Source organism: Thermobia domestica, chromosome 16 (genome assembly GCF_964235325.1).
Source record: "Thermobia domestica chromosome 16, izTheDome1.hap1.1, whole genome shotgun sequence".
Taxonomy (NCBI): Eukaryota; Metazoa; Arthropoda; class Insecta; order Zygentoma; family Lepismatidae; genus Thermobia; species Thermobia domestica.
The window spans coordinates 18,465-39,046 of record NC_137469.1 but is presented as its reverse complement, the minus strand read 5'-3'; the positions used below and the strand labels follow the sequence as shown (position 1 = coordinate 39,046).

Genomic DNA, 20,582 nt, shown 5'->3' with positions numbered 1-20,582 from the left:
TTCACGTTTTAAATCAATCACCTGTTTAAATTTTTTTGATGTTTTTTTCTTTTTCTGAAGTTCAATTCAATATCTCCAAAAACTGTAAAGAAATTATAAAACGTGACATTTAAATTGACGTACCTGATTTATGAATGAATGTTGATGGTTCCTTGGGCTAGCGCGTTGACGGCGGTGGGTACACGCTTTATGACTTAAAACCAAATTTCTAACTTTCAGAATTCGAGGGTAGTAGGCAATAATTTTTTATTCTCTCTAAAATCCTAAAAAGTCAAATTTGGTATTTTTGATTTCTTGTTTCTTTTGAGATTTAGTTGAAGTTTGGGCGAAATTCAACTTTTGTTGCGCTACAATTTTGTTTTTTTTTTTTTTTTACCGATGCCGGTTACACTTGTATGCCTTCAATTTAACGCGCCGGATAACTGGGAAAACGAGAAAGAGGAAAAAAATATAATAATATATTCATAAAAATCTAACCACTCAAAAGCCTTAACACTAGAACGACGGGAGCGATCAATTTGACCGCTGGTGAAATTGAACTTGCTACAAAAATCACAAATACCATTTGAAATATGTAAGATTCTAAGAATGCGTCAGGAATACATTGTCTTTTTTTAGCATGAGTGTACAAAGATTTATTATTTTTAAATTATATAATTATTTGCGGCATGTATACCTAGAACGACGGCTGCGGTCATATTGACCGCATGGTTTCTTCTTCACTAATGATAAGAGCTTCAAACACCACGACTGACTTTCAGATTATTATTATTATTTCCACCAATGATTTTGAGAATTGTACGTGATTCTATTCGTGCACGATTGTTCCACCTAAATGTGTTTTCGTCAACTAATATCAGCAGTAATCACGTGGTATTGCGTCATCCCTCATTAGCCATGTGGCATGACGGAAACAAAGGAACATAGCGTTAGTGCAGTGTTGTATTCGCACGACGAAATGTGTCTCGCCCTCGAGGTCTGAATAATAAAGATATCGTTCACTATCTTAATAGTCTTCCTAGTAACCAGTCTGGAATTGACACCGATGCACAGGACTTTGAGCTAAGTAGTGAAGATGAAGATCAATCTCATGATATGGACAATCACAGTTCGGAAAGTGATGTGGAAATCGACTCTGTTGAAGACGGAACTAGTTCCGGCAGTAGGGGTGGTGGTCCTCAGAGCATTGCTAGTTCAACCTCTCAAAGTTTCAATTTGATTTCAAGTGCTACTTCTTTGAAAGCCAGAGATGGAACAGTGTGGATTGAACATGATCCAACTTGTGTTTCTCAGCCAAAGAAACTTGCGCGGCACAATATTCTACGTGAAAAACCTGGACCAGCACCATATTCGAAACGTAATATTTGTGAAGGAGCCATGTGAGTGCATGGAAACTTTTGATAAGTGATCATACGCTAAACCATATAAAAAAGTGCACAGAATCAGAATTGCTAGACAAACGGGTGACAACAATTGGTGTTACTGTTGAAAAACTTGGTAAGTTTATTGGTGGGATGTATGCTCGGGGGTTTTATTGTGCTAAAGGTGTTGAATTGAACAGCCTGTGGTTAGAAGACTGGCGGATTCCTTTTTTCAAAAGCGCCATGCCAAGAAATCGTTTCAAGAGTATTCTTCGTCACTTGCGCTTTGTTCTCATATCTGAGCTTTGGGGTCAATTTACTGAAAATTGCATATTATGTTATGTACCTGGAAAGACACTGTGTGTTGATGAGCAGTTGTTTCCGACAAAGGCACGTTGCCCGTTTACTCAATATATGGCAAATAAGCCTGATAAATTTGGGATTAAATTTTGGGTAGCCGCGGATGTGGATACGAAATATTTTTTCAATGCAAGGCCATACCTTGGAAAGGACGACAACCGACCTCAGAATGAGACCTTATCAGAATATGTGGTTCTTCGATTACTAGATTATTTTCTGAACAAAGGGAGAAACGTGAGTACAAATAGTTTTTTCACGTCACTTAGCCTAGCAAAAAAAAAAAAAAAAAAAAAAAAAACCTGAAGAGTAAGAAAAGCAGCATTGTAGGTACCACGAGAAAATCAAGACGGGAAGTATCGGATGAAATAAAATCAAGTAAGGAACCACTTTCTCCAACAAAGGTTCTGAAACATTATACAAAGGTTAACGCAACAAAAATGTACTAATTTGCAGCTCACTTCATCCGGATGTGGTAATTCGGTCAGATGCAAAGAATAAACCAGACACAGTAGTATACTACAATAACACGAAATATGGTGTAGACATATTAGACCAAATGACTAAGAAGTACTCTGTGAAATCTGGTTCACGAAGATGCCCGGTTCATGTTTTTTGTAATATGCTGGACTTCGCCAGGATAAATAGTTGGATATTGTACACAAAATCACAGGACAGAGAATAAGTAGAAGGAAATTTCTTCAAGAGTTGGCCGTTGAACTCTGCACTAAACAATATCACGACAAAAACGACCAACAGCTGGAACTCCTCCCAACAGTCCACTGGTAAAGAAACCTCGTCGTCAATGTTACGTTCCGAAGTGTCGCAAAAAATCTCCAGATATCTGTGACAATTGTAAACAACCGATTTGTGGCAAATATACGAAAAAAGTGACGAAGATTTGCGTACCGTGTCACGTTGATTGAAATAGTCATGCAAAATGTACATTTGTAAGATTTGTAAGAATATCATTTGTCCTTTACGGAAGGTGTATTTTATGAAATACTGTTATGGAAAAGATTGTGTTGCCATTGGAAATAATATTGTTCAGTAATTGTATTCATTAAATAATTAAATATAATCCAAGTGAAAGAAAACAGTAATATAAAGTGTATTTTGTTGCATTAAAAAAAGCAAGAAGTGATTGTGGTCAAATTGACCGCAGCCGTCGTTCTAGGTATATCGGAAATCCCGTCGTTTTAGTGTTAACTACAAAGTCCGTGGCCACCTCTAGAAATGTGGAAATTTGAAGATCAGAAGAGGTGAAAACTTGTCTCACCATTGCAAAAGTATAAGCACCAAAGTAAAACAAGATTTGCTCCATTGTGGTTTTATTACATCAATAATATTAAATTTTACGTTCATTGCTTGTGTCTTTAGGCTAAAGGACAGGGAGATTGTAAATTATGAACTTAATGGTAGAATACAGAAATGGAAGGAATGCTGGGGCATCAATCATGCTTAGGCTAACCCTTACGCAGGCCGGTAGCCAGCCCAATAATGTAGGCGGTGGGCCCGATCCAACCATATTATAGTTTATCACCATATTACAGCTCATTTGCAAGCCTACCGTGAAAAGTTTAGGAAAGCCCGACTCCCCTGGGTACGGGTCTGCTCTTACGTCGCCAAATGCTTGAAAAAGATAAAAGCAAAACAAACAAAACAAACTCTGGATATTGTCAAAGTTTATGCCGAACTGTCAATTCTATTGGTAAATAAAACTCATCTTAGCCAGAATTCCTTCCATTTCTATTGTTTTGATCTTTAAAATTGATTGATTGATTTTTTCTGATATACAATGTTTCTAGACTGTTGACTTTGGTCGTTAAAATAGCTATTGAACGATGAAATTTAATCTAAACTTAATATGATCTATTGATTCAAAATTAATACATAGTACAGTGGTAACAATTATCCCCTCACGGGATACCAATTTTCACTACCCTATCCACAGCTCAAAAATAGGGTAGAAAGGAACAAAAAAGACTTACACAACACCCTTCAGTCCCTTCCTTCAGAGATTGTCAAGACCTGTAAGACCTACCCTAGTATGGTCGACTGTAGAAAGTTGAAGTTATGATCCAGGGTGCTTCCAACCCACCTTTATTAATATCAAAATTTACCTTGTTATTTAGTTTTTATCTAGTAGTTAAATCACATTAATAGTTATTTCTCTAAAGGTTGGGTGTTAACATGCGGGGTCCAGTTAAACTCAGTTCCATTCTGCTTTTCCTTTATTACCAGTTTATCGCCGTTTATTGCCATCTTTTTTTTTTAAATGTAGTTTTAATTCATCAACTATCTATTTTTCAAAGTTTTAAACATTTAATGATTTTTTTTCTTCGTACTTCCTGGCGGGTATGTGATACTATATTCTAATATTAATTACATAATTCATAACCACTTGTCCTTTAGCCTACAGGACACAACCATGGAACGTAAATTTAACATTAGTGATGTAATAAAACCACAGTGGGGCATTTTATGGTTCATTATACTTTGCGCTGATAAGACAAGTGTTTACATCTTATGATAAGGGTTTCACACTTTCACATTTCTAAAGGTGGCCACAGACTTTTCAATGAAGGATTTATTAAAATCTTAAACACTCGCTGTTTTGCACAACTTCAGCATAGAGACTCGAGATTTAAAATTTTCTTTCTTTTAGCAATACATTTAAATGATATACTAGTTCATCCCCCTTGCCATTTTCAAATTAAGAGTTGGACCCCTACTGGGACTCTCTGGGGGACCTTGGCGCAAGTGTTTTACGTTGATACAGGGTACCTTTGGAATTAAGAAATACGTGATTTCCAGTTTTGGCATCTGTTGCTATTGTTATAATTGCAAAAATCAAAATCCAAATGAGCCTGAACTTCTTTCTTCAATAGAACCACACGAAACAAGAAGAAAAATGGAGGTCTTGAAAGTAAAATATAGACAAATTCACCAGTGTTCAGAAGATGCAGTCTACAAGGCTGTGAGCAGAATGGGTCAGTGTGAGTCACGGTGAGTGGTGAGTGGCAGTGGATCACATCTTCTTCACTCACGATCCAATGAGCCACTTACAAATATTAACCCATTTGAGCCGCTGACCCACTCCATCTCTGATTTTAAAACGTGTTACATCATTTAAAAAACGAAACATATGTCTACACAATATTTTCTCGACTGCGAAGATTGGTTTAATACATATACTAGTTGACATGTTCATTTATTCTTAAGGCACGAAATTGATACAATTGAAAAGCCCATCTCGAAGTGGATACAAACTACATTGCAAAGTTATTTGAAACGCTTTCGCGACCCCAAACTATGAATTCGACAAATATTTGGGTAATATGTCTCCCCGCTTGGTAAAACTTGCTCCAGACATTCTGGAGTTTCGATGAAATATACACTTATACATACATTACAATATTTAGAGCTGTGTGAGCAACGCCTTCGATGCTGGCCCTGAAAATTAAAAATCCAGATGATATACTCGGCCATGCCAAAACGTGCCATAGTATTAGCTTGGCGATACCATACTATGGATTAGACACTAATCTCAGTCATTTGACACTTTATATTTATCCTTTATCGCCTGCCATGATGGTGAGGTTCGAATCGATTGAGTTTAACGTCCCGTGAAGCAGAGATGTGGACCTACTACTTAACGTAGAATCCGAAAGACATAAATTCCTACTGGGGGCCAAACTTGGGTCTCCCACGCTGAAAGCGTGTACGCAATATTTTTATGAGCTTTACGATGAGAGTTTAATTTGGATTTTAACGCTACCGGGGTTGTAATTATTAATATCTGCGACAACGAGAACTATGGATTCGACACTGATAGCGATCGTTTTTACTGTATATATATATATATATATATATATATATATATATATATATATATATATATATATATATATCCTTCCAACTCCCAATAGTTTACCCCGACAGTACTCCCTTTTAGACTGTAAGTACTATATGTAGAAAGTTTGTTTGAATTTACTTCAGGCATTCTACAATTATCATAAAACATACATACACACACACACACACACACACACACACACACATATATATATATATATATATATATATATATATATATATATATATATATATATATATATATATATATATACTAGTGATGTGGGGTCGAAAATTTTCCATTTCGGAAAATTTTCCGCTATGCTTTTGCGGAAAATTTTCCGTTCTAAAAAATATCAGTAATCAAGTAACAATTCCTCAGCAATCATAAAATTGGTTGAATTCATGTATAGAAATGTTAAAAATTGAAAGATCGTTTAAAGAATCTGAAAATATTCAGTACTATGTAGTAACAAGTGAAACAATTTTTCATGAATCGAAAAATTGTCTATCCTGTACAGTGATGAAAATTTCCCGAAAATTTTTGAAACGGAAACCTTTCCGATTCATAAAAACATATTCTACTTATTTCTACATCGTTGTTTAGCTGTAAAATTTATTGGTAATAAATATTGTCCTAAAAAGTTTCATGAAGTACTTGTTCTATTAAATCGTCATTATTTCTAATACATTTTTGTACATAATAATGGTAGTTTTACAATACAAATTTCTGTTCTAAGATGTTGATTATACAAAATTCCAATATTGAAATTTGATTTACGTGTGTTTCAGGAATAAAATCATTTTTTCTTATTTTCTCTTACAAAAACAATCTTGATAAGGAACTTTGATGTAGTTATCTCATTACATAGGCAGTCCTACATGTGAAGAAATAGTGGAATTTTCTGTTTCTGAAATTCGTAAATTCACAATGGTTTCTTTTCAATTTCTTGTTACATTTTAAATATTGGAATGGGATATTTTTTCTCTACAAACTCGATGTATGTTCCCTGCACTTTACACACACCCACACACACACACAGAGAGAGAGAGAGAGAAACAATGTATATTTTTACTTCCCAACTTGAAATATTAGAAAATTTTCTGGTTTCCAAAAGCTAATTAGAAAAATGATAATTTGGTGCTGCCTAACTTCCCTCTACAGGAATTGAATGTGCAGTTAAATATAGTGAAAAATTTTCCACACAACGTCAGTATACATAATATCCAAAATTGTCTGGGTTATGAAAAGTTTTTTTTTCACTTGTTTCTACATCGTGATGAAAATCTTCCGATTCATGAAAATTCCTTTCACTTGTTTCTACAGAGCAATAAAACATTCCGATTCGCAAAAAAGTTGTTTTAGTTTTCCTTGAAAATGATAAAAAAATTTTCCGACTCATAAAAATTTCTTCAATTTTTCCATACAAGACAGAAAATACTGCGATTCATGAAAAATTGTTTCACTTGTTCCTACATAGTTATGAAAATTGTCAGAGCCATTAAAATTTGTAGATTCTTTAAACGATCTTTCACTTTTTAACATTTCTATACATGATTTAAATCAAGTTTTTGAATACTGAGGAACTGTTACTTGATAACTGATATTTGTTAAGAATAGAAAATTTTCCGGAAAAATATAGAAGAAAATATTCCACTTCACATCACGGCTAAACAACGATGTAGGAATAAGTGGAGTATGTTTTTATGAATCGGAAAATTTTCATCACTGACACACACACACATATATATATATATATATATATATATATATCAGACCCAGAAAGAAAGAGGCCACTTCCATATACAAAAGAACATTGCAGAGTTTGTACCGAAATTGTTTGGAAAGAAATCCTATTCTTCTTTCTTTCTAATGTATAAATAAGTCTCTTAGACATGACTTGGTGTTCGTAGATTTCCTGTTTACATGGTTTTAGGGAACGTGAGTTTTGTGTCTGGAACCAAGATTCGACTTTTCCCTAGTTTCTGTTTATACCTGCATATTGTCTTTACCTTTAAAGAACGTAAATAACTTGTTGTAATGAGAATATTGATAAGTAACCTCCGTATGACAAATAGCTGCAGATAAATACACTATACAACTTATTTATTTGCTATTACACGATTTTCTTAATTTGTATTTAATATTTACATATAATATACCGACATTGTGTCAACACCTTCCACATCTGAGGTGTTACATTTTAAAAATAGTAACTACTTATAACCTGAAATAATTATATATATATGATTTATTTGATTGTTATTATTTTATATAATTTTCATACATTCAGGAAAATAGAATTTCATACAAAAACTTTTGACCCAAACGGGAATCGACCGTATGATTTCAAATCTCGCTATTTACCACTGAGCTAACAGGACTATAGCCCCGGTCCTTCTAACGATATATAGCTAACTGAAGTTCCAAACAATGCCATTCTTATCCGTTGGAAATTCTGTCGCTTTGTTTCTAGTTTCTCTTTTTAACTTCAATATCGATGCGAAAACTATGTTCTTTGTGTTTCCTTTCACTGGAAAGGTTCCTTTACATAATTAAATGCTCTTTTACGTATTGAAAGCTAAATGACAAATAAGCATATGCTGATATTAATACATGGTTTTGAAATTTGTATCAGAAAGTATTTCAATCAATGTTACTTTTTTGTACATTTAGTAACAAGTATTATTATATTTAAAGGAAGAAAAACACATCTGCACAACTTTTCCCAATTGCAAAGGTTAGCTTGGGGTTCGAATCTGGTTTACTTTTTTGCCGAAGGTACCCGAAGTTGGACTTAGAAAATTTTTTCTTCGAAACAGCAATAAAAAGTACGGCCAACTTTTATGGAAGAGCAAAATGAAATGAAATCTTTAAGTTTTACGTCCTATGCTTATGCCGGTTAGACTAAACAGACGGCGATGATGAGAAATGAATGAAATGGTGGAATGAAGAAAGTGGGAAGGAACGGGAGAACCCCGAGAAAATACACGAGCAGGGTGTTTTTGCACCTCCACATGGCGGGAGCTGGAATCGAACCAGGGACCCCAAGCACTTGAGGTGAACGCTCTACCGGTAAGCTACCGTGCCCCCTTTTATGGAACAGCATGTACACTCATGTCCAAAATGATTGGCGCATATCTACTACTGTCTTGTAAGATTAGAATTTGATAATGCTTCTGCAGGGTACTTTTAATACTGATACTGTGTGTATAATCGGGAAATGTATATTTGTAGTAAATTTGATACGAAAAGAATTATAAATACGAACATTATAATTAGCAACATAAAATCTTGCTAAATAGATAAGAAAATATTATATTCGTTTTATTGTTCTTATTTACTGCTCTCTTGACATGAAATTTGCCACATAGATGTGTTTGCCGATTATACACATACTAATATTATAAGAAATACCGGACGAATTCGATATCAAATTGTATTCCTAGAACAATATATTTATGGACATGCAACAATAATTTTGGACATAAGTGTACATACCAACATTATGAATTAAGAGATTTTTAACGTATTACGCAAATAAAATATTAACATTTGTAGAAAATATGTGTAAAGGTTTTTATCGGACAAAAATTGGAAAGTTTGGTTGATAACGTTGGTTCTCTAACGATACCTGTTTACTCCCATATTCTCATTACAACTTTTTTTCTTAATTATTTCCTTGTGTTAACCATCAATCTCCCTTAGCATTAAGGACAATAACACTAGACGTGAACAAAGAAGTCGATAATGGGAACCATTTTCTCTTTCCGTTTCACTTTGTACTTTACGATATTTCGCACTTTGACTAATGACAGATTTGAAGTCAAAAGCACGCTGAATGATGCTTTTTTCTAACTGTTACATAGATTTTCTTGACTTGTAGCATTTTGCAGGTGTACTCTTCTAAAGGTTGTAAGATGTATTCATATGTTCATCTACACTCTAGATATGCATGTTTCTGTGAAGCACAAGTACTGAAGGATACTTTCATTTTGTAATTTCCTGACTGTGAAACAGTAAATGTGAAACTCTGAATAAACCTGGATGAGATTATTAACAGGGTGTCTACTAAAATGCCAAAATGAAATTTCGTGACCTTTTCTATACCAAATCATTAAATTTTCTAACATCTTGAAGAGCGAATTTGGGTGCGAATTAGGCAGAATTTTCATCCATGCGATGGAAACGTACTTTGCTTGCGATTTTGTAGCGTCTACACCCGATCTTTGGCATTTTTGGTGGTAATATTTGACGTTTTATAGAACAAGATTTTCCAATTTGTACTTACATTTGTACAGTTAAAAAAATCGTGACCTAAAAGCTGAATTTCGTGACTTTTATGACCGTTTTCTGATTTCGTGACTTTTGTGACCGATATACAACCTGTATAAGTTATATGTATGCCTTGAACTCATAGTTCCTTACCATTTTCTTTTTCTTTCTTTCTTTCTTTTTTTTTTTGCTGACGTTCGATATATACAACATGTAGGAATATTTTTATATCTTACGAAACTCTAATAAGCTTGTCCTAGATACTGAAGCATTGCTTGAAATAAAGTTCGAATTAATTCTTTTATGAAAATCAGTTTAAACGGGTACACATCTCAAAATTAATTTGCAAAACCTCGTAATTTCTGTTATTAACAACATTATTTATTTGACATTTTGCAACACTGTTTGCTTTGTTCAACACTTGATTCATGTTATTCACCTGTTCAGTTATTCTAATACTTACAATGTAAAAATTATTACACAGGATAATTGAAGTAATGACATCACATTTGCGACAAAACTTCTGTACTCAATATTCAACGAAAGTGAAATAGGGTTTGGAAACTCTCCTAAGGACGAATTAAGTTCATGTTAATTTCTTTCCTGTGTTTCACTACAATGTGTGCCTGGGAAGGAGTACTTTACATTGAAAAAGCGTTACAGGTGCTTGCTTAATAATCGGAAAAGACGTTTGAGTATTGATGAACAAATGTAACCTTAAAAGGGAAAATATCCGTCTAAAATGTGAATCTATCGCATCCTGGAGTCTAGCGTCACTTCATGGTTCTCTTGCATAAAGTAGTTATGCTGGTAAAATTGAAAAAGTTTATGATAAATCACTGGGTGAAAGCATTTTGCAGTTATTGAAAAAGGTCACAAATTTTTCTGATAAAATTTGATATCGTTTTCCCATTGCACTCTGTTGTGCCACATGAAACAAATTAGGTTTGTGATAACTGAGAGTGTAAAAAAAAATTGGTCTCCTTTGGACAATTTAAAATGTGGTGCAAAGAAGGACAAAACGTTTTATGGATAAGTATTTGACAAGAGGAATGAAATTTGATTAGTTTGGGATGATAATTCTGTGACGACAATGATATTAACATTGCATTACAAACATGCGTGCCGACTACGTGGATGCTCCGGGGCTCCCACGTTTACAAGATACTTAGTTTGATAGAAACAAAATAAAGTAAATATTTCTCACTTGAAATATTATAAAAATAAGAAGCAATTAAAACGTTGAGATGGAAATTAAAATTTCGAACTTCTAAAACATAGACTCTACATGATTGTTTTAAATGTGTTTCTGAAAAGCAAACCAAGCAACACACGTAAGTTGGTCACTTTATAGCTTATGTTCACAACAAAATCCTTGCAATTCTTTCTGCAATACCATTAAAATTATTTACTTTTATGAAGATTTTTTTTAATTTGTACGGATATTCTTTACAGTAACTTATCCTTAACCTTGGACCCATTGCTCATGCTTTTAAGTCAGCCGTGTTACCGATTGAGCTAGGGTGAGCCCAACTTTTCCTTGTAGTTGCGGTATATTATACTTTATCACAGCACAGTACTTTATGGCCGTGTTTATAAAATATCCAACTCCCATGAAAAAATTCGTTTCGCCATTAATATGCACCCACATAAATTTTGGAAAATCAGCGCCGTTGTTTACAACTAGTTGAGATTGTTCGTCGAAAAGCTAAACTACATGTTCGTGGTATATAAAAAAGGGGTTGGCCGATATTTGTAAATTTTATTGATATCGTTATTGGAATTCCTGGAAGGTCTGACACAAGGTACATAAAGGTGATAAAATGCCATTGCTATCTTCCTGTCGGAAAACAGCACAGAATTCACTGTCCCTGATTTACGTTGAAGAAATGAAGCTTTCCAGAGGTAACTTACTCGAGTCATACAAAGTATCACGTGCAAGTTACTACATTTAAATGTGATATAGAGTCCAGTAAAAGTGGAATTATATGAAAAACTGATGGAGTCTATGACAGTAGCAAGTGTGGTGTAGGAAAGTGAAAACTACAAACCACTTTCAATATAGACAGCACAATGTATCATAAACCTGAGCAAGGTAAACTACATGTAAACCGCAAGAATAGCCTTCATCTGGAAACAGTTAACTACATTAACAGCTTACAACTCCAAAAACGTCAGCGAGGTAAAAGACATAAAGGCATTTACTTCAACACTAAATCAACTGAAGACAAGAATGAAAGTCTAATTCAATCGCTTCAGTCAAGAATTCACTATATTTTACTGAAACTGTTCGAGAAACAAACGACTTACTTCTTAACAATATATTAAAACCAACTAATTACTTCCAAACAGAGCTACAGTAAGACGTACAGAATGCAGAACAGAAATACTATGGGACATACCAAATGTACAGTAAATATATCTAATGTATAGTCAACAGGTAGTAATAAATATTCTTTGAAATGTGATTATAGGTTAGTGTTTTTTTCCCTTAACCTGGAGATTCCAATATCATATTCAGTTGGAAAATATAAAGAAATTTATTTACATGAATGAAATACTAACAATATAATTTTAAATATGGGACCTGTCGGATTTCTGTTACTCCAAGTATTGTTCTTGTTATATATAAAATTAAATGCTAATTGGTCTTCTGGAAATTGGGTGCTAGACTTTGCTGAATACAGCATTGCCAAACAAAGTTTCGCTATAATTTTGGTAAATACGGACAACCATCAAATATTAACATTTATACTATTTCATGGTACTTTTTTGAAGTTTTAGTTGACACAATTGAAAGCATTTTTTTTTTTTTGCTTCTTTGTGATTTACTTTTGGTATTTTTTTGAACATATATCACTGGAATTTTGATTATATTGCAATGTTCCACGTGGTATTGTGTACAAACAACTCTTCACACTAATGTTTGCAAACACCACCTCACGATTATGCAAGAGGATTCTTCACACCAGATGGATCCACTATCACCTGCAGACGACGGACTTCTGGCTCCTCCCACGAAGCAGCAGCGCCACCACCATCTGTGGACCTCTGTAAATTTGATGGAAGACAGCAGAGCTGTACCACTACTCTGGTATCCATCCTATTTCTTGCTTCGGAACATTAGGAGTAACCTAACCCCAGGCCTCTAGTCTGCTTCGGACTTATGGCCTTTCCTTTCTCCTGGTTTAGCCTGCTTCGGGGCATGGTCGGGAATCAAAACCTCAGCCGCTTAGGCTGCTTCGGGGTTCTGTGGTTACCTAACCAACCCAGTGCTTGCATCGGAGCTTTGGGTACCTAATGCCACTCTGATTAGCCTGCTCGGAGCTCTGTAGATATCCTGTCTTCGACCTGTCGCTCAAAGACTACCTACATTTAACCCTGCAAACTTAGAGAAATTATCTGTAAAGTATTTCTGTAAAATACTGTCTATATTGGAATTTTTATAATACAAGCCGGAAGAGGGAGTCAATTCCGGACGGTCTTTTTATTAATGCTCTACCTACTATCTATATGGAACAGAGTTTTACATGGTCGAGGCTTTGACCGGCTCACTTTTTATCTGAATACTCCCCTACCAGACAGTATTTTTATTAACAGGTATGTGATTTTTATCTGTGAAATTAGTGACTTGGAATTCACTTTATTTTAATGTATGCCCCATACTAGCTCAAGGAAAAACACTTTCCTGGAGGACGGTGCAAACAGGGAATAGGATTCTCCCCCTTCTTTCAATATCCCACACCTTACTAAATAGTTGGGGCACGTTATTGAGCATCCTGACAAGTTTTCTTTGCTATTTGACCATCTTGCATTATTGCATTTTTGGAATGCAGAGAAAAGAAAGAACTGTTACCTATATACCTTCAGGACATGGCTCTTGATTTAGTGTTGCAGTTAAAAGCACAGAGCAAATTGGATTCACTCAATCATGTACAATTAAAAGCTAAATTAGTCAACTTGAGTACGCCAAATTGATTTGAAATTTTTCAGGTTCAGCTCGGCAAAAATGAACCAATTGATGCATATTTTTTAAGAAAATTAAGAGTTATCGGACAAGTTATGCCTCAGACCACCGAGGAACAGAAAATAAAATGATTTATCATTAGGATTAAATATATAAATATATATATATATTTGCAAAAAATCGCATTAAATATTTACAACAGTTCAGCTTTACTATAACACAAGCATAATTTGTAAAACGCACACGACCTAATGAAAAAGCGTAATTATGTAGAATTGCAGCAATCTATTCACTTTGCGACCAAAGTCCACCAGTCAGCAGTTTAAATTCTTCGGCAGTTTTAAAGCTTAATTTCCTACAAATTAACAATTAACTTATCCCTTACACAATCCGACACGTAATTGGCATCAATACCAACAACCTGCCCCAGTATTTCTTGCACCTTCTACACCACAGCCACAGGGTGCCTCAGAAACTCAATCACAATAAAATCCCTCTTTCCAAGTTGGTAATACACAACTCCCACTCGACCCACTTCGCCAAGCATATCTGGTACATTGAGCGCAAATAATTCATTAGACTTTATTAAAATAGCTAATCAAATGGCCGAATTATCTTCTCTAGTAGCCCAATATGCTATTAAAAATTCACAATTTAGACGAGGTCGCCGTAACAAACAACATAGAAACGGGAAGAAAATCAATTCTAAAAATAATAATACACCTAAACCAGAAACAGTCAGAGGTTGCGATACGTACTATATAAAAAATGACATTCTTCTAGCTGTGTTATAGGAATAATAAACATGGAAACGCATAGTGGGATCCAGAACGATTTTTCTCAAGAACACGTTCTGAGGGTCGAAAGACAGGACGTAAATAAACAGCAAAAAGCCGCAAATACTAGCTCTAATAAACGATCATTGAAATCATTTTATACTGTGGTTCCAGTTGCAGACAGGAGAGAGAACATTAAATTATTAAACCAAGAGCATAAACTGTTAATTAATGTAATAATTAACAAAGAATAACACACTCTAATAGTTAATGCAGAAAACTCGTTAAGCCTATGGCTCAGGTCGTGGATTTTTCGCTTAGAACTAATCTATCACTAAACATCTTGTCACACTAATACATACTTGAGGTTCTTACTTGTGTTGCTAGTTGCTTTGCTAAACAGACTAGAACACAATTTCTTCAATATTTTATAATACAAACAAGTTAAAAAACTTGTCATAGTTTATTTATTATGAAATGCTTTCCATCGCACGAAGCACACGCGTTTTTGCATTGAGTTAAAACTTAGTTTGTGTAATATGTTTCACGGTAGACCAACACATTAAAAGTCTATCTGTGTGTTAACATGTGTCTTCTGAGATTAGAATTGTCATTAAATCCCTTTCCACACTCTTGACACGTATGAGGTTTTTCATCTGTATGTGTTACCATATGTTTTATCAAAGCTGGTTTCCGACTAAATCTCTTTCCACATATGTGACATGTATGGAGTTTCTCACCTGTATGTGTTAACATATGAGTTTTCAAATTTGATACTTGACTAAATCTCTTTCCACATTCCTGGCAAATATGAGGTTTAGCACCTGTATGTGTCAATATGTGATTTTCTAGATATGATCTTCGACTAAATGCCTTCCCACACTCATGACACGTATGAGGTTTTTCATTAGTATGCCTTAGCATGTGCCGTGCCAAATTTGATTTTACAGTAAATCTCTTTCCACACACCTGGCACATATTAGGTTTGTCACCGGTATGTGTTAAGATATGAATCCTTAGATTAGATTTATCGTTGAACCCTTTCCTACACCATTGACAGATGTGAGGCCTCTCATTTGTATGTGTTAATATGTGTCTGTCCAGATCTGATGTTCGAATAAAGCCTTTGTTACATTCCTTGCATGTATGATATTTCCTACCTTGATGAAATATTACTTCCTTTCTTGAAATAACCGTATTTTCTTTTCTGAAAAGAATGTATTTACGGAACATGTGAGCTACTAAGGAAAAGAAGAAATATAAGAAAAGAAATTATCAATATCAAATTCATAAAGAACGGAACCACATAAATGTTACATAACTAAAAAAGGAAGTAAAATGAACTTCAATTCGAATATGATCGTTATTGTTTTTTAGTAGCATCTTACATACTTTAGTAACTGCTCTAAATCTACATCTAATATATTTTTCCACTCGAACGCAAATTTTGGTTAGTGTACAGTGGTGATGATAATCTAAATTCGTAAAGTTCGCCTTGTGTGTGCATTTCGTCGATTGTGCTGCCACCTGGTAGTACTAAAAGGAACTTTAGAAAGAAAAGAGGAAAATGAGAGAGGTGCACTGAAAAACTAAAAAACGTAGTATTTGAGTTGGTGCTGAACATGATTCAGCATATTTTCGTTAAATTTGAACGATACTCTCGTTTTCATGTTATGCGGGAGTTGCTATATGATGGATATTCCGAGACGCGCAAATCCGTACTGTTATAGACTCTTCTCTCCAGTGTTTCGAACCCGGTACTGTTATATTTTCTTAATTTCGTGATGCATCGAAGACACAAACAATACAGCAATCGCATAATGTAATAACACTAAACCAATACCTATCGACCGATATTTGTATCATTTCTATTCTCCAAGTAGAGAAAAATTGCCATTACATGGTATTCGAAGTCAACACAAAAATCTTTGAAAAATTATCCTATACGAAAATATAATATAGAAACATCAATATGGGTGCTGAAATGTACCATACCGCAGTTACACACCGCCGCAAATTAGTTGGAAGGGTAGGGAAACGTCAAGAAGTAAGTGTCAAGTGCATGTATGGTAAAATACTTATGTTAGATGTCGAAATGCTTTTGTAATTTTTAAACAAATAATGAAAAAATTGATGATACCTTGTAATGCGTGAATATGAGGAGTGGACATTAGTTGGCATAATTTGTTACATCACGTCATTTACAGTGTTAGCTAGGTAGTATGAATAAACATTTAAGGCAGGAATGCAAATAACCACTCGTCCGGGGCGAGTGGTTCATTGGTACGGGCGAGCATTTAAACAGCAAAGACTACAAAAGTCACGATTGGTATGTGAAATGTGTGCTAGTAGCATTTTTCTTCGGCTAGTAAAATTTTGTTTTTTATTTGCATCTCTGATTTAAGGAGTTTTATATTATCTCGTTTCAAATATGTATTAAAACAATTACTAATTTCCCTCGAGCAGTGTAATTCAAACATGTATTTATATTCTCATGTGTTTTAATATAGCTTTTAATGTTATTATAACTGTATTTATATTTACTTTAATATTCCGGTTCTTTGTTAAAGATCCAATTCTAAATATTTTTGTTATATCAAGAGTGTGAGGCAAGAACATGGTAACCCACAATGTTACTGTTTAAGAAATTAGAGATTTTCAGATGTACAATTCATTTTCAAAGTCTCGGAAAGCTTATTTTTATCTTAAGACTATATATGATAGATCAAAATAATTATCAAATCAAAACAGCGAATTTCTAATGTATGTTGCTGTGTGGGTTACCATGTTTTAACATTTAAGCCATAATCCATATAAACATTATTTCCTGAAGCATGTATATTTACCTTGCTTTATGGCTTACATTTTGTATTGGTTTTTCATATGAGGAAATAGTATTCGTTGACTTATTAATACAAAGCATGCGTATTACAGAAAGGTGCCTAACGACTTGGAGAAATCTCGAACGAGTGTAGTTTTAATCCAACTAACCCAAATATTACAAACTTTATGAAAAACATTAACTAAACAAATCGATTTTAAGAAGAAAATCTAATATAAAAGCAAATTGTTTTCACAATATCCAAACAGTAGTTTACACAAAAATGAACCTTGACGTGTACTCCATGACGTGTTGATCCTTCTCTGTATTATCAAATTCTCTTTAATCAATTTGGCACACATGTTAGAATACCAATATTGGCGCTATTTCCGTTTTTCTCTCCGAAGAGCTAGTTCTAACTCAACCCTAACAGTAGTCCTGTTGCACTCCGCCAGCCCTGAGTGTTTGTTACAATTAGATTTGTTTTCTAAATTAAATGAAAACTATAATTACGTAGGATGTAAAACCTGGGATATAGGCTCTTGTACTTCATAAAAGGAAACATTTGATGCACGAATCTTTGGTTCGATCCCAGCTCGGGAAAAAGTGAACATTGTGATGGACAAACACCGCGTGCATGGGATTTCTCTTAGGGTTTCCCGTTTCCTCCCTCTTTCTTTGTTACACTATTTTATTCATTTCTCACCATTTGTGTCTCCTTTAGCGTAGCAGGCATAATCATGGGAATTGAGACTAAAAGATGTGATTTTTTTAAAACAAGGAAACACTATTTTAAAAAGAAAAACATGTGAGGCGACGTAACAGTAAGTTTTCTCAATGTCTGAAGTACAAGGATCACACGTTCACTTGTTTGCCCAAGTTACAAAATCTTGCTAGACCAGCCACAATTCGGCATGAATTTCCAGGAACGCAGTGCGGATTCCGGGAGAATATTTTCGAATACATAATGTGCTAATGGAAGTTTGCTGGTGCGAAAAATTGTTTTCCTGGACTTTTATTGGACCAGCAACGGATCCTCGTAAGTGTTTAAAAGACACGCAGTGCTGGTGGAAATACATGTTAGATTCTTGGTGATCCAGCAAAAGAATCTGGGTGAGGTATACTGAACTTACTAAAATACAATAATTGATATCCCACAACAATTACTACAATGCAAAACTAGATATCCCATATTAACCGCTTATTATTCAAGACAGCATGATTCACTCAAAATAATTGCATCAAATGATAAGCCTTATCCGAAAAAAATAATGGATTAGCCAAAAGCGAATAGAAAATACAAAGATGAAATTCTGCAAAATCATGAAAACAGAATAGGGTAAGCAATATGAGATAGTGACAGAAAACACAATTTAACTTACCTCATTATTTCCCCACGACGACCCAGCTGGGTCGTCTTCCGGATAATACTTACTTTTTGAGTCACTCAACAATAAATCATCTTCATTGGATTGGCTCTAAGAAACATCTAATGTGCAAATTATTTTCTTTCATTTTCCTTCTGGATGGGAAGGTGATACAAAGCTCTTCATTGCCCGCCATCTTAACTCTTGGTTATCATGTTATGCAGTCCAAAAAGTTACAGAGGCTCACCCTAAGTGAATATTACTGCGATCTCTAAAGCACAATTTGAACTCGGACAAGATTAAACGAAGCGGTATGCTTTGCTGTCTATTGGGTGCTGCATAACTCAGAAATTGAAAGTTTGATAATTACCCTGTACTTGCCTCACACCCTTCATGTAGTATACAATATTCTGTTAATTGTTTAGTGTGGTTTAATCAATTTTTGAGACAAACGATACTTAGTAATAAGTTTTGTTCTATATATCTTAATACTCATTTCAGAAATTAAATTCTTTTACTATTTGGCCAAGGATTTGAGAAATTAGCATTTTTGTTGAATAAGTAAGGTGCCTCTTAGGTGAATTTCATAACATTCTTAATGTTCCATAAAATAAAATAGTCATTTACGTATATTATTTTTTATTTTGATTCTTATCACAATGGAAGATAAAGCTTTGATTATTTTTGATTTTTCAAATTATTTTTATGCCAATTACTTAATTTTCTATTCGTTAAAATATTCACTTTGTTGCTAATCAAATGTTCTTATCCATTCAAAAGCACCTTACTGGTCATGTTCGCTAAACCTGCTCGACCCCTCAGATATGCGTCTTTGCAGTTAGATCATTCTCGCACCATTTTATATTTGTAGAACATGACTTTACCTATGTGTGATGTTAGATGCGCGCCCAATATTCTTATACCGTGAGCGTTTGTGCTACGATCAAAAAACAATTTCTCTACTGCACAAGGCAATAATTTATTTATTAGTGACCACCATAAATGTAATTAGAAGGCATCAACAAAGATTTCTTTGGTCTCCTCGAGATTGCTTTTAGAATCTTCTTTATTGAAAGGTTAACGTGTTCGAAGATAATGATAGAGAGAAATAATTTGTAATGGTGATTGATCTACAGTCCTCTACTGCTACTAAGTAAAGGTACATGCAACGTAGCAGTAGACTATGTCGGATTGAAACTAGAAGAATCCAGATTCGAGGAACACAATTGGACTCAGTTCTACAGAACGAAGTTCGTCATTTACCAGTAGGTGGACATGGAATATATATTTTCATTCTTGCTAGCTATCGTTTTAAGTAATCCTCGGAAGTGTTTTCAATTTGTTATCTTTACATTTAGAATGGTAAAGTATACTATGAGCAAGTCCCGATGTAGTGGAAAATTTTAGAACTATGTACCAAGTGAGAGCAGGCGAGCAATGTTAATTTTCTGCAATGTTAATATCCAACCACTTCCTCTTAAGTAAGTTCGACATTTTTTTCTTTTGTTTATCTTGGCTCATAAGTTTAATGTTAAAGATAGGGCACATTCTTTTAAAATATACACTTTTGTGTGTTTAAGCAAATAAACTATATTATGTTCTAATTTAAGTTCGAGCTCAGGGTTTCATTTGGGACACATTTTCAGTAAATTTTGTAGATTTCTGACCTAGCTAATTGGCAGCCAAAAGTATGATTCCGGGACGTTCCAATGATACTTATATATAAAGAGTAAACCTTTTTGTATTTTACACTGATGTTAGGGATTTTTGTCGTTTGTTAATAGTTATTTTGGCTGTTA

General features: G+C 34.3%; 1 protein-coding gene across 8 annotated transcripts in view; it reads right to left on the bottom strand.

Moving 5' to 3' along the window:
• The window catches only part of LOC145672855 (uncharacterized), a 45,140-nt gene that overhangs the window by 18,254 nt on the left and 6,304 nt on the right, over window positions 1-20,582 (bottom strand). For 5 of the 8 annotated variants that reach the window (XM_081742004.1, XM_081742005.1, XM_081742006.1 and 2 more), the window contains exon 3: window positions 7,680-15,802. The exons of the other annotated variants lie outside the window; for them this stretch is intronic. In XM_081742004.1, coding sequence (XP_081598130.1) covers window positions 15,166-15,802 — 637 coding nt within the window. In that variant the 3' untranslated portion in view covers window positions 7,680-15,165. Of the gene's footprint in view, window positions 1-7,679; window positions 15,803-20,582 lie in introns of those variants that run through there. 8 annotated transcript variants of the gene reach the window in all.